We start from the raw sequence: 15,275 nt of genomic DNA, 5'->3' as shown, positions 1-15,275 counted from the left end.
GCATTTATGGGGGTACTTTGTCTAATTCTAACTGTTCATATTGTTTATAGTTCTGTTTTCCTATTCTACTTGCTCAGTTTTAATGAGAGAATTTAAATAGCTTTAAAAACTACATAATGGGGGCACCTGAGTGGTTCAGTGGTTGAGCATCTGCCCTTCAGCTCAGGTCATGATCCTGGGGTCTTAGGATCAAGTCCTGCATCGGGCTCCCCACAGGGAGCCTGCTTCTCTCTCTGCCTCTGTGTGTGTGTGTGTGTGTGTGTGTGTGTGTGTCTCATGAATAAATAAGTAAAATAAGTAAAATCTTAAAAAACAAAAAACTACGTAACAGTCATTGCCAAACAATCTATAAATAAGCTTTATTTAATGAAAACATTTGCCAGATCTGGGTTGGTGGGTTTCGGGGGAGATGCTCAGTGATTATATTTTAACATTGCAAAGATTGATAATTTAAAAAAACAGAGCTAGAAATTTTAACAGTCTTGCAGGTAACATTGAGACTTTGTTGTCTCGGTTATAGGATGGACTTGGGTCATATATATGGACTTGGGTCATATATACCCTTTTAGTGGTATTCACAAGAAATAGACTTACCTGGAAAGAGAAACTGGTTCCATTTGGAGCAAGTTTAGAGGAAGTAGTGAAGGAACTCAAAGCTGTTTCACATGAGTGAAGGTTAAAGGAGATAAGACTTAGTGTAACCAAGAGAAGATGTGGAAATGTTGCTGTTACGTATATTTTGTTTGTTTCTGGGGGTACAGCTAGGTTAAAGGGAAAAATCTTCAGAAGAAACAAATTTGGACTAAATGTTAATAAAAAGTTTTTAATCATCAGAGTACTCTAAAAAAGGTGTTCTTTCCTTTTTAAAAAAAATCATTAAGTATAGTTGGCATACAATGTTCTATCAGTTTAAGCTGCACAACATAGTGATTCAACAATTCTATATGTTATAAGTGCTCACCATAAGTGTAGTCACTAATCTGTCATCATACATTATTACAACACTATTGACTATATTTCCAGTTCTGTACTTTTCATCGCTGTGACTTATGTATTTTATAACTGAAAGTTTGAACCTCTTAATCTCCTTCATCCATTTTGTCCATTCTCCAGCCCACGACTCTTCCCACTGGAAACCACCAGTTTGTTCTCTGTATCGTTTTGGTATATTTAAATTTCATTTATTTGTTTCTGTTTTTTGTTTTGTTTTTTAGATTCCACATGTAAGTGAGATCATATGGTATTTGTCTTTCTCTAATTGATTTATTTCACTTAGCATAATACCATGAAGAGCGTCATTTTCTTGACAGATGATGATCCATCCCTCAGTGGAGATATTAAAAAAATATAGGATTCACCAGTTTGAGTTCATACTTTAGAAAGATAAGTGCATTGTATAGTCTTCATGACCTTTCTCCCTTGAGAAAGGTAGAAATAGAAGCATCAACTCTGTTGAGCTTTCTGCAATTTAAATGCCTGGAAAGTGATACTGTCCTTTCGCCACACATTTTATTTACGTATTACTGTATATTTTAATGCATCACTTATAAAAACAAAGTGGACAAAATGCCAGTAATTCAGATCACAATGACACATCTCTGGTAAGCCCTTGAAGGCAAAGAATGTGCCTTTATCCTTTTTCTCTTCCATAACTGTAGTAAACCTTGGACGAGGAGGTGCTCAATCTGCATTTATTGACTTGAACTGGAAAGAAGGACTTCCTTTTGATTGGAGTTCCTACTTGGGAGCACTAATCTTTCCTTATTGAGTTAATACAGGAAACTGATTTCTGCAGTTTCAAGCAAATCCATTTTCATGTATTTTTAAACAATACCATTTGAAAACACTTCAAAGACTAAAATGATATAAAGCACATGTCGGTCATTCTGTGGGCTGTGCCCAGCCTCTAGGTTCTGATGAATAAGAATGACTCCTCCTTTCTCTTGAGTTCTAGGGAAGTGTTATTAAAAAAAGAAAAGAAAAGGCTACGCTTTTTATGAAATTATCTCCCAATAAGGAAGGAATCTTTAGTCGAATGAAAAGTGATTGAAACAAAAGTAAAAGTTCTATGTCCTCAGGTGATTTAACCGTATTGGTGGTTTTATAAAAATTGTCCTTGAAATATTAGATCATTAAGTATTAAACCTAGAATGGCTTTTTGAGATCATCTGGCTAGGAAGTTCTTACTTAGAGGATAGTGGTGGGCTTTTAGGGGTCTGTGAACCCATTAAAATTGCATACATTTTTGGTATGTTTGTGCACATAGGCATTTTTCTGGGGAAGAGTCATTTTCCTTAGTTCCCAAAAGTGTCTTGACCCTGACAGAGTTTCAGAATTTATGAGTTCTGGTCCATTCTCTTAGCATTAAAGATACACAAGGAGACACAGAAATTCTGCTGGCTTACTTGAGCTTACCCTACTGAGTACTGATGAGGAAGGACTTTTCCTACTTGAGTGCTAAGGCTTTCTACTAAACAGTATTTTGTATTCGCTCATTTAATCCTTTTAACCACTGCCTTCCCATCTCCAAAGTGGCTATCCTGATTATCTCCATTCTGTAGGTGAGGAAACAGAGAGTTCAAATAACTCCCCTGCCAAGTCCCACAATGAATGAGAGACAGCAGGAAATCAGATGCAGGCATTGTGATTCCAGAGACTATACTCTTAGCAAATATAATGCACCACCCCTCAAGAGGGAATTTGCAAGGATGCCATGTGGCCAATAAACTGTTTCATGGCTTTGGCAGTTGAAATCCGGAATAGGAAAAATGGTTCTTGTTTGTTGTAAAATAAATGAAGCAGTAAGTTTTTTATAAAGTTAAACTTATTGAAATTTTTTTCTTAGCATGCAATGATGTTACCTGTTTTGACCCATCATATCCGCTACCACCAATGCCTAATGCATCTAGACAAGTTGATAGGATATACTTTCCAAGATCGTTGTCTGTTACAGGTAAGAATTACATTCCTGTACACTCGCATAATAGCAAAATAAAGTAATTCACCTTGCAGGTTACAAATGGAGCATTGAGATTCTCCATTCAGGGAGATGATGAGGATGTTTAGAAGAAACATCGCTGTCTTCATTACTCCACTCTGGTTGCCACTTCCAAACACTTTTTCTTACTTTTTTTCTTTTTTTTTTTTTTTTTTTGGACACTGTCCCTAAAGAAATAGATGAAAGCTAAAATTTGCCTGTCAAACCTGAATCTCTTCTTTCAGTCTTCCGTTCTGTCAGGCTCTTCTTTCCAGATGATGACTGTTCTAATTCTCCTTCAGAAATGTGATTTTGGGGTTTCCTTTTAGAAAGGGCTTGTACCAGAGCTCTAGAAATTTGACCCTGGAGAATATAAGATGGAAAGATCAGGGCTTAAAATTTCGACTGGATAGATCTCTTTTCTCTTTTATTTGAGGTGATATAAAGATGGCACTTCTATGCTGAGTTTTTAAGACTAAATTTGTTTTGTTGAAATTTTAGCTGGCCATGACTCATCCGAGTCATCACTTAAATTTTGGAATGAATCCTGATCATGCCAGGAATTCTTTATCTAACTGTGGAATTCGGCAGCCCAAATATGGAGATAGAAAAGTTCATCACATGCACATGAGGAAAAAAGGTATGTTTGGATTCTACTCTTGTGTTTTGGCTTGTGTTCCCTATTATAAATTAAATCCCCATCAGGAATAGTTTCCTGGTGACTGTTGCATGCTCTCATTGTGTAGTGCTTTCTGACCCATACATAACAGCATTTACTTTGAGCATTATTAGAAGGATGAATGAGTTTTCTAGGAAAAGTTTTTGCTCCTATCAAGTGTTTTAAGTAACTAAGTTGACTTATAGACATGCAAATATCAAGCCTTTTGAAGTCAAATGGGGTAAGATAGATAATTTTCTTTCTTCATATCATGGTCCTAGAATGCTTCTAATAGTATTCACTTGTTTATTTTTTAAATAGGAATTAACACCTTAATAAATATTATGTCACGCCTTGGCCAAGATGACCCAACTCCCTCAAGGTAAAGTAGCTTTTGTTAATAACAGCTTTATTGAGGTATCTTTCACATACCATATAAGTCACCTGTTTAAAGTGTACAATTCAGGGACACCTGGGTGGCTCAGTGGTTGAGCCTCTGCCTTAGGCTTAGATCATGATCCTGGGGTCCTGGAATGAATCCTGTATTGGGCTCATTGCAGGGAGCCTGCTTCTCTCTCTGCCTAAGTCTCTACCTCTCTCTCTATGACTTTCATGAATAAATAAAGTCTTTAAAAAAATAAAAATAAAGTATGCAATTCAGTGATTTTTAGAATGGTCACAAAATGGTGTGATCATGATCACTACTTAATTTTAGAATGTTTTCAGCATCCTGAAAAGAAACCCATACTCTCCATTTCCCCTGAGTCTGCCCAGGCCTCGGCAACCACTATTCTACTTTCAGTCTTTATGGATTTGCCTATTCTGAACATTTTGTATTAATGGTATCATACAATACGTGGTCCTTTGTGACCGGCTTTTTAAAATTATTGACTTATAATCATTATATATTCCAAATACAATATGGTATCATAGAATATGTGGTCCTTTGTGACTTTTTAACATTACTGATTTATAACAATTTTTATATATTCTATATACGAGTTTCTTATCAGATACAAATTTGCAAAAATTTTTTTTTCATTCTGTGGATTATTTCTTCATTCTTTTGAAACTATCCTTCAAAGCAGAAAAGTTTTGATGAAGTCCAGTTTATCTATTACATCTTGTTGTTGCTTGTGCCATTGGTGTCATGTCTAAGAAGTCATTGCCTAATGTAAAATCATAAGAGATTTACATCTTTTTAAAGAGTTCTATAGTTTTTTTTCTCTTACATTGAGAGATTTGGTCTCTTTTGAGTTAATTTTTGTTTATGGTGTGGTATAGGGGTCCAACTGCATTCTTTGGCTGTAGATATCCAGTTGTGACTGCATCATTTGTTGAAAAGTCTAGTCATTTTCCACTACATTATCTTGGCACCTTATTGGAAATTAATTAATGGTGTATATGAGGATTATTTGAAAATTAATTAATGGTGTATATGAGGAGATTATATCTGTCAGTTCTATTCCACTGATCTGTATGTATGTCTTTATGTAGTACCACTCTGTCTTGATTACTGCAGCTTTATAGTAAGTTTTGAAAATAAGAAATGCAAGATCTCCAGCTTATTTTTTTTTTCAAGATTATTTTGACTATTTTGGATCCATTACATTTCCATGTGAAATTTTGGATTAGTTTGTCAGTTTTTGCAAAGAAGCCAGCTGGGATTTTGATAGGGATTATGTTCAATCTGCAAATCAGTTTGTGAATGATTGCCATTTTAATACTAAGTTTCTTTTTTTTTTTTTTTTTTTATTTATGATAGTCACAGAGAGAGAAAGAGAGAGAGGCAGAGACACAGGCAGAGAGAGAAGCAGGCTCCATGCACCGGGAGCCCGACGTGGGATTCGATCCCGGGTCTCCGGGATCGCGCCCTGGGCCAAAGGCAGGCGCCAAACCACTGCGCCACCCAGGGATCCCTAATACTAAGTTTCTGATGAAACTTCTCTTTTGTTAGCTCTAATAGTTTTATAATTTTTTAGTGGATTTCTTAGGATATTGTTTGTGTATGTGATCATATCATCTACAAATAGAGATAGTTTTACTTTTTCCTTTCCAGGCTGGATGCCTTTTATTTCATTCTCTTAACATAGTTGCCCTGGCTAGAGCTTCCAGTATAATACTGAATAGAAGAATAGATCTTTGTCATCTTCCTAAAATTTTTAGGGGAAAGCATTCTTTCGCATTGAGAATGATATTAGCTGTGGATTTTTCATAGATGTCCTTTATCAGGTTGAGGCAGTTCCCTTCTGTTCCTGGTTTGCTGAATATTTTTATTATGAAAATGTGTGGAATTTTGTTAAATGCTTTTCTGGGGGGCATCTATGGAGATGATCATCTGCTTTTTACAGTTTATTCTACTCATACGGTATATTATGTTCATTGATTTTTGGATGTTGAACCAACCTTGCTTTTCTGGGATTCATCTCACTTGGTATGGCATATAATCCTTTTTATATGCTATGAACTTAGTCTGCTAGTATTGTGTTGGGATTTTTGTGTCTATATTCGTAAGAGTTTACTGGTCTGTAGTTTTCCTTTTCTGTGATGTTTTGTATGATTTTACTATTAGGATAACACTGGCCTTCTATAATGGGTTGGAGATACCCTCATATACTAATATTCTTATTTTTGTGTGGCCTTGAGCCACTGAAGAATCTGGGAAGGAAGTGGACTGGGTCTGAACTCATTAACACCCATGGAAAACTGAAGGAAAGCAAAATGCCTAATGGCTGATGAAGCTCTGATGTCGTTCTCAGGAGGCTTATCTGTGTGTGAAACACAGCAGGTTATATTCTGGAAGCCAGTAGAGATCACTTGAGGGCAGATTTCTTTTTCAAACAAGCCGTTGAGAAGTTGAATAGCCAGGCTTGTCCCTCTTGGGTTCCAGGGGTTAGATTGATTAAAGGTGAGTAGAGCAGGGTTAGAAGTGACAGAGTTGACAGTTGCTATAGCTCATAACTGGCCTCCACAGCCAAGAGAATGACCAGCCATAGCCAGCATAGCTTCCTTTTCTACCTTTTTTTTTTGTCATCTGTCACTTTCTTTTTAAATTGGCTTGCCTTGAGTTGCTCTTTTGAAATTATCATAGGCCATACTATCTTCCTCTTCAATCAAGAGGTAAAAAGAAAGGCAGGATGAAACTTTAAAATTCCTGTTTGAAGATGATCATACGCCTTACTATGGTATTCTGTGAGAGTCTAAGATCAGAAAAGAACTGTCTAATTAAAAGAGCCCTTAATCACACCCTCAGGGATAGTGTGGCCATGATTTCATTTTACCCTGCTATATTGTAGAGTCTCCAGATGACCAGTTCTGTATTTTAATAAGTGGAACCCTGAGTTTCCTGCAGCCCTGTTAGCAAGGCTACACATGCCCTACACGTGTACTTTTCAGTGATGAAGGCATGAACTTAAATTATCTTTGTCTCATCTATCCCAGCCCTAGTTGTTGGTATATAATTGTCTTTTGATAGTGTTGTTCACATGTCCTGATTTAGGTTTCCTTTTGCTCTGTCACAAAGAAATGGCTTTCTCACTGTGGCAGAAGGAATTGTATCTGAGAAGCTGTATTTTTGAATTCACCATGTTGAAAATGATAGAGAATAAACAAATATCTCTTGTCCTTTGCTGCTTGTGGTGAGAGCCTCTTGCCACGTATGTACGTGATTTAAAATTGCTGATGGCAGAGTTGAGCCCAAGTTTCTGTTTAGGAAGAGCCTCCTCGTTTCTCCGGTGGCTAGATCTGCTGTGGTTTGCTGCTGTCTGGCAGTCAGTCCCAGCTGTGTGCAGCTGTGGGAGCCGTACTTAGGAATCTTCATACAAATGTGATTCAACAGAATGTTTATCTAGTACCTTTTGAGTTCGAGGCAGTTTGTAGGTATTTTAGAGGAATTTAAAGCAAGTAAGACAAAACTCCCACTCACCAAGAGGTGTGACTACCTCAGGTGAGATAAGAGTGCTACAAACATAAATAACTTCTTGAAGGTCAAAAACAACACATGCAGAGTCTGCTGTGGGGCTGAGGATAGCCCTGGTGGTTGTTTAGGGATTATAGGTCAGTTTTATGTTGTGCACTTCAATAATTGAGTTCACTTGAAATGATTTGCCCTCTCCCTTCTTTGCTATGACAAAATGGAATGCAGTTGTCCCTGCTCCTTGGAAGTGTTTGTAGATCTTTGAAGCAAACACTATCCAATTGCAAGTGTCAGTGGTTGTATCTCTTCTCAAGCAGCTTGCTCAGAACTTCAGGCTTAAGGAAGGAAAGAGAGTGAGCTTCTCATGGTAGTGGGGACGTGGAGGAGCTAGGCAGGCAAGAGAGAGGATTGAGGGGAGGGGCTCTTGATCGAATTCTTTTCCTGGTCCTTCTGGAAACCACTCCTCCCAGCCCTGCCCATCCTGCACTGCGGTTAGTGACCACATTTTGCCAGTTCTACCCTCACAATGCCTCTGCAAGTAAGTCATCTTGCTATTTCTGAAGACTTGATTCTAGTTGTTAGCTGTAACCTGCTTGAAAGCTTTCAGTGATGTCTCATCTACTGGATAAGTCTGAACATCCCCATCTGAACCCAGCAACCGTGACCTGGCCCCAGGCTGCTTTCCTGAGCACATCTTTCCTTTCCCTGTGATGCTTACACGCCAGTAAGACTGAGGCACAGATTGTGCAATCAGGCATACTCTTTTACTTCCTCCAACGCCAACAGGCATTGTACAGCTCTTCCCTGGAATGCCCTGGAACCCTGTTTAATGGCCTTATTTTTCTTTCCTATAAGCATTTTGAAGGTTTATTATCCTACTCTTGCTTTCTCTCTCTTTTTTTAAAATTTCCTTTTATTTTATGCAGATATTGCCATTTACAGAGCAGAAGCTCAGTAAATAAGTATTAAAGGAAAGAATGCCATTCATGATATTACTTTCATCTCAGGTTATTGTTTACCTTTCCCTAGAAATAGGGAAACTTGGATGTTAAGAAGGGTCATGGTCAGAGCCAACAGCAGAGGTTTATTTAAATAGCAGGTTAGTATCTTACTTAATCTGATTTGGCACCAGCTAGGATTTGCAGAAAGGCATGAAGTCTTCAGATAAATAAATAAAAACCTGCCAGGGGCGCCTGGGTGGCCCAATCGTAAGCATCTGCCATTGGCTCAGGCCATGATCCCAGGATCCTGGGATGGAGCCCAAAGTCAGGCTCCCTGTTGAGCAGGGAGCCTGCTTCTCCGTCTCCTTCTGCTTGCAGCTCCACCTGCTTGTGCTCTGTTTTTTCCTCTCTGTCAAATAAATAAATAAAATCTTTTTTAAAAAAATCTATCAAAACTATAAAATAATTAACTTTAGTGATACCATCTTGCAAGAATATACCACCCATAATTTTTTAAAATGTTACTATTTAATCACATAAATCTCAGTTTTATAATCATATTTAATTTATACCATTTGCAAGGAATTGTTACCACAGAAGGGTCTCTAAAGGATTAGGCTTTTGGTCGCATTCAAGTAATCCATGTATTATCAGTAAGACCTTTGGGAAAGAGGGACTAGAAGACTGGTAATGGAAAAATGAGCTGCCTTGTTTCGTTTTGTTTTTTGATTGGTTGAGTCATTGATAGACATAATGTTTAAGAATCTATTGGAACAAAGAGAGAGAGACACATATGGACTATTATAAATGTCTCTGTTTAAAGAAATGGTAGTCACAAAGTTTCTATCAGTTGTACGTAAGTGTCTTCAATTCAAGACAATAAAACATGCTTGAGTATATGTGAATTCCACTAAGTAGATTTGCTGGCCTAAATATTTCAGGTTAAATTCCAGAGATGCTTAAACTGGGATCCCTAGCTCCAGTGGGTCTCAGATATAGTAGCTCTGTGACCTCTCCTCCTACTAAGTGTACAGGTAGATGTAACGAATAGAAGGAGTTCCTGAATTGGGTGGAAGGTTCAGCTGATCTCCAGCACCCCTTCTAGCTTTACTTTTCACCTGTCACTGGTTGAGGCCTGGAATGCAAAGGTGAGAAAATGTTCATACCCTTTCTGTAGCAGTTACCCTTAGACTGGGCCCAAGATGGTTTTCCCTGGAGTCAAGGACACCTTACAGTAATTACTATCACAGGGAGACTGTTATGTTTTATAAAGTGCTTTGAATTACTCAGACCAAATGTGCTATATAAATGTTATAGTTAATCTAGATTTCATAATGCTTTTGTTGATTTAGTTCTCAAAAACAAATGGAGTGTTTATTGCTCAGTAAACATTTCCTCTTGGAGCTTGCTAGTATTTATAAAGAGGGTGATTAAAGAATGTAGAAACAATAGAAGAGGGAACAAAAGCTTTGCTGCTACACTCAGCAGTGACTAGCAACTCACTCTGTCCTTTTTTTCCAGATAAACCATTGGATTAGGAATTGTCCAGTGTAATAATAAACTAAAGTGGTATTTAATCCCCATTTTTGTTTGTGGCTCCTTGCCAGTGTTTAGTCACAGTGTAGATACAGAAAAACATATGCTGGATATGGGCAAATTATTTATTGGGTGGCAGACTCACTATTGAGTAAACCTGTTTGGAACTGTGACCTTGTATTTTAACACACTGAATAATAGTCTAACTTTGTGGTTATTAAAATCCTAGCCATAATTCTTGTCTCCCTAAAAGTTTATAAAACAAATTAAAGTGAAACTTAGGCCAGTATGACTTCATTCAAATAGTATATGACTCAAAGCAGCTATTATTCTTTGACAAGATGTCTTATTTCTTAATAAAATCATAAGATAGTCCAAATATGGTTTGTCCCCATCCCAGGTGCAGTTTCTGGCTTTCCATGTCAAGTAGATTTTCTTGTAAAGAACAGGGTAATACTAATTTCTTTCTTTTTAAAAACTCACCATTTCTTTTCTTTTTTCCCACCATCTCTCAGGACACCAGTTTATTAGGTTTCTTGAAATTAAGTTGGCAAGAAGTCTGAGGGATTAACATGTTACCATGTTAACTAGGGCCTCTGTTCCTTGATGCACTCTCCAAGAATGATGACAGACACTTTTGGAGTTCTGGTGTATTTGACAAAAAGCAACATGCAGTATGGAATAGCTTCTAAAAGACATATTTTTTAAATATAGTGTTAGTCAAGGGCGTCTGGGTGGCTAGTAGCTTATGAATTCTTCACCACAGCCATAAATGGTTCACTCTTTCTTTTCATTTTCCATTGCTGGCTATTAACTGCTTTCCAGAATGCCTTTTTCTATAAATAAAGGCCATATATTGACATGAGCATTCAGAATCACATCTTTGTTGCTCAGATCTGTCTAGTTTTCTCCTATTATGTTTATTTCTCCTTTAAAATTCTAAAATGTGGAGGAATGTTAGGGTGGAAAAATTAACTTATGAGATATGTGAAATAATATGAAACTAAACTCAAATTACTAAGTAGATGATTTGGTAACCAAGGGTTATTTAATTTATAAATAAATATATTTTTTATTTTCCGCATATATTGCAACTATAGGGTGACTTTAGATATGGAAACTAAACTGGCACACATGAAGCAGAGAACAATAAAAGATAATACATAATTTTGAAATAAATTGAGTGATAAACATTTCAGTCATATGGGGACAGGGGTGTGGGCAGGCAGTGAGGGTGGGCCAGTGTTCCTGGAAGCTCTGGGAGTTAAGGCAGATCCCCAGCTGACTTTAAGAATGAACAGAATTTGGGAGAGGTGACAGAAGGGAGAAACGGGCATGTCTGCTGGAGTGCAGAGATTGGTCAACTCAGAGTTGTGACTTGCTGTTGAAAGTGGATGAATTGGGTGACTGCAGTGGAACTAGATAAAGAATGGCCTTGAAAACCAGGCAGGTTTGGACTTGATAGTCAGCTATTAAATTTTTAGAGAAGATGAGGCTCAGTGTCAGAGATATTTAAAGAAGCGCCTGGAGTCAGACGAGATCCTGCTCAGGCCCAGGCCTGTCCCTTGCTTTCTTTGCTCAGGTCCCAAGGGCTCACTCGATGAGCTCTCCTTTCCCTGGCACTTTTGTCACATCCTTTCTGGTTTCCACCTGTTGCAGTCCCCCATAGTTCGTCCACTGCTGGCCCTAAAACAGACACTCAGGTTCTTCCCATGTGCAGCTTCAGACACATGTCACATCGCAACCTGCTCTAACCAGAATCTGGTGGGTCTTCCCCTTCACACCACTGGCCCCCGGGGGCCTCCACAATGTCCTCAGCGCTGCTGCATCAGGGCTGTCTTTGCATCTTACTCAAATCTGTCTCTTTCTTCACACTTGCTCTTGTCTTTTATCTCCTTTTCTTCCCCTCACTCCAAGCCAATCCTCTTCCTTTGCTGGTTTCCTTTCTGCTTGACCTCAAGTGTGACCCTTCCCTGGGCTCAGTCCTGGAAGGAATTGGGAAGGCTCAGTCCTTTTCTCAGGGCTCAGCTGTGTTTTCTCCCTAGGTAGTATCATCCAGTTCCATTACCTGAAATCCTGTCTAAACATTGACCACTCCTGAAGATTTTTTACCAGCTTTGTTCTTGCCTGTAAATATATATTATATAAATATGTATGCTGGATATATAAATATATATACTAGATTTTTCCATCTGGTTGTTGTATGGACATTTCAAAGTGAACAGGTCTAAAATGCAAGTCCTGCTTCTGCCCAAACCTTTTCCCCTTTGATGTCTTCTCCTTCCAGTAAATGGCACCACCTTTCATCCGGCTATGGAAGCCAAACTCCAGGCACTGACCTTCATTACTTCTTTTCTCCCCTCTTCCACCATCACCTCCCCAGCCTGAGCCTTCATCATATCTCACCGAATAGCCACAGTCCCCTCCTCGGTGCTTGTCATCATTCCATGCATTCTTTGCACAGTAACCAGGGTGGCCTTTTAAAAACCTAAACCAGATCATATCACATCTCTGCCCCACCAGAGATAGTGATCTATTTTAGCACTGAGGGAGGCTGGCTGTGCTGGACTTACTGAGAGGTGGAGAGAGGTCTTCTATGGATCACCCTCTCAAGTCATTTCAGCCTTCTACTTGGACCTGAGGACCTTAGCCTGTGAGATATGCCTTCATCATATGATGAAGGTATAAATAAAGTGTGAGGGCAGCCTGGGTGGCTCAGCAGTTTAGCGCCACCTTCAGCCCAGGGCCTGATCCTGGAGACCCAGGATCGTGTCCCATGTCGGGCTCCCTGCATGGAGCCTGCTTCTCCCTCTGCCTGTGTCTCTGCCTCTCTCTCTCTCTCTCTCTCTCTCTCTCTCTCTCTCTGTGTGTGTGTGTGTGTCTCATGAATGAATAAATAAAATCTTTTAAAAATAAATAAATAAAGTGTGATATGTACCTAGGAGGAAGTATTAATTTTGATGAGAGGAGTCGGGCAGGGATTCATAGAGAAGCAACATTTCATTAGACCTTTTGGCATGAATACGTTTGGCTCAGTGTCCAGGGAAGATGGTGGAAAGCTTCAGCGCGGATGCCCTTTTCAGAGTACCACTCAGTCTTGGGGCAGGAGCCCAAAACATAGGTGGGAGGATAGCAGTGGATACTGGGACTTGAAAAAGTAGATTAGCTTCTTTTGAAGGACTTCAGAAGCTAAGTTAGGTTTAGAGTTTGGGCATTGAGAAGCTGTTCTTAAAACGTACCAAATGGATTTTTCACTGTTCAGTTCTAAGTCCTTAGGAATGTATTCTCCTTTCTCTCACCTACCTGATAGCACTGTGGAAAGATTCACAGTTGTTAGGGTGATATCTCCTTGCTTTAAATCTGCTTTGGAGGGGAGGGAAGCCCCCAGGTTGCAAGGCCTGAACCACCTCCCTTACCCAGGAGGTGCCTCATATCCTGGCTAAAATGGTGGTCAGTGCTTTTCATTATGAGAAATATGGTAGGATGTTTCAATTATAAAAGGAACTAACTCTCATGTGTCTTTTCTTTGAGAAGAGAAGGCAGGATGTAAATATTTCCTATTTTAAGTGATCTTTTTAATTCTACAGGATTAATCACAATGAAAGGTTGGAGTTCCTAGGTGATGCTGTTGTTGAATTTCTGACAAGGTAAGGAGGTTTTTCTGCTGTCCCCCAAGAATTGCATTTTATAGGTAACATGTTTACTATATTACCTTCTTTATAATTAGCTAAATAAGGCATTGAAACACCATGTATTTTATCCCTTCTGTAGAGCTTGAAAGACACACGTCTTGGCTCTTGCCCTGATAACTTGTACTCACTGACACTGTAATGCACAAGATTACAAGATGAAAGGCTAGTGTCTTTGTCCTGTCAAGTTTATGTTCAAGTTGCCACAGCCACAGGAGATCAGCTTGTCTTGGTCTAGATGCTTCAGAGCTTATATTCAATTTGTAGAGAAAGGGATGATATTTTAAAATGTCATTTTATTTTCTAGGATTTGTCTTTGATTTATTTCTCCCTCTTTCTTATCTCAAGGGAAGTAAAACTTACAAGTAATTTTAATTACGAGATTTTGTTGTGTATGTATGTGTGCCTGTGTGTGTGTACATTTACACGTGTTTTCTCCCCAGAAGTATTTTTATGTCCTTAATTTGGTGGTAGGGGTAGGAAAGTGCATTTTCTGTTTGTTTCCATACCCACATAGTTTCTCTTTTAAAGGGAGATAATACATGCTTCTCTGGGAACTGCCTTGAGCTATTTGTTTTCTCTCTGGGTCATTTCTTTTCCCCAGAGGGACAAAATGAAGCAGAGAGGTAGCTCTCCAAGCCTGTCCTCACTGGACACAATAGGACTAAATAAGCTTAGCTGCCCTGATCAACAGTGGATCCTAAAAACTGGTGTGAGATTTAGAGAAGGCAGTTGCTGCTGTGGTCCAAATTGGCTTTGCATGTGGCCTTCTTCCAAATCCCCACACTTTTCCTCATCAGCCAGTTCAGTTCACTTATCCTTAGGGCACAACCAGCCACATGTGCTGCTCAGTTCTGTTTCTGTGCCTGTCCCTATCCCTCTCTAAAGGACATGCCACCACTGCTGCCTGGCCCAGGCTTCTTTTCCGAGGCCACTCGTAACACAGCCCAGGCAAAGGTATTTGTTTCCAGGCCCAGTTTCTGAGTGCCACATAGCTTTGCTCCTAGCAGTACGTGACCAACTGCTCAGGTCTTTGTTGCCAATAGATTTGTCACAGAAGTCTTCTACCAGAAGTAAATGTGAAAATAGAAGTGAATGGTGCTGTTCGGGTTTTAGCATATTCAGATCTACTGTGCTTACTATTTAACTTTCAAAGACTTTTAATCAAATCCTTCAGTTTAGTTCAATTCAGCTGGTATCTGTTGTGCAGATACTGTGTACAGGTTTATTTTTATGATGAGGAGATACAGGCAGAATGTTGTGAGGATGCATATTTATTTATATGCCTTTTTTTTTTTTTTTTGCAGTGTCCATTTGTACTATTTGTTTCCTAGTCTAGAAGAAGGAGGATTAGCAACTTACCGGACTGCCATTGTTCAGAATCAACACCTTGCCATGTTAGCAAAGGTATGTCAAATGTCTGACGCATTTGTAGTAAAGTCTGACATTTTCTTCTTCAGTCCACGCATAATTTTGCATTTGAATAAGTAACTCTTTAGGGTGTATTAGGAGTTTAATATTTTATAGACTGGGAAGGATTTTTTTTGTTTGGGTTTTA

At 38.8% G+C, this 15,275-nt stretch overlaps 1 protein-coding gene across 6 annotated transcripts in view; it reads left to right on the top strand.

Annotated features, from left to right (window-relative positions):
- The window catches only part of DROSHA (drosha ribonuclease III), a 119,464-nt gene that overhangs the window by 70,267 nt on the left and 33,922 nt on the right, over positions 1–15,275 (top strand). For all 6 annotated transcript variants that reach the window (XM_055325124.1, XM_055325127.1, XM_055325128.1 and 3 more), the window contains 5 exons: positions 2,846–2,953; positions 3,479–3,617; positions 3,957–4,017; positions 13,616–13,675; positions 15,025–15,124. In XM_055325124.1, the coding sequence (XP_055181099.1) occupies positions 2,846–2,953; positions 3,479–3,617; positions 3,957–4,017; positions 13,616–13,675; positions 15,025–15,124 (468 nt within the window). The remainder of the gene's footprint in view (positions 1–2,845; positions 2,954–3,478; positions 3,618–3,956; positions 4,018–13,615; positions 13,676–15,024; positions 15,125–15,275) is intronic.

Source organism: Nyctereutes procyonoides, unplaced genomic scaffold, assembly GCF_905146905.1.
Source record: "Nyctereutes procyonoides isolate TBG_1078 unplaced genomic scaffold, NYPRO_anot_genome, whole genome shotgun sequence".
NCBI classification, from domain to species: domain Eukaryota; kingdom Metazoa; phylum Chordata; class Mammalia; order Carnivora; family Canidae; genus Nyctereutes; species Nyctereutes procyonoides.
This window is presented reverse-complemented; position numbering and strand designations above follow the sequence as displayed.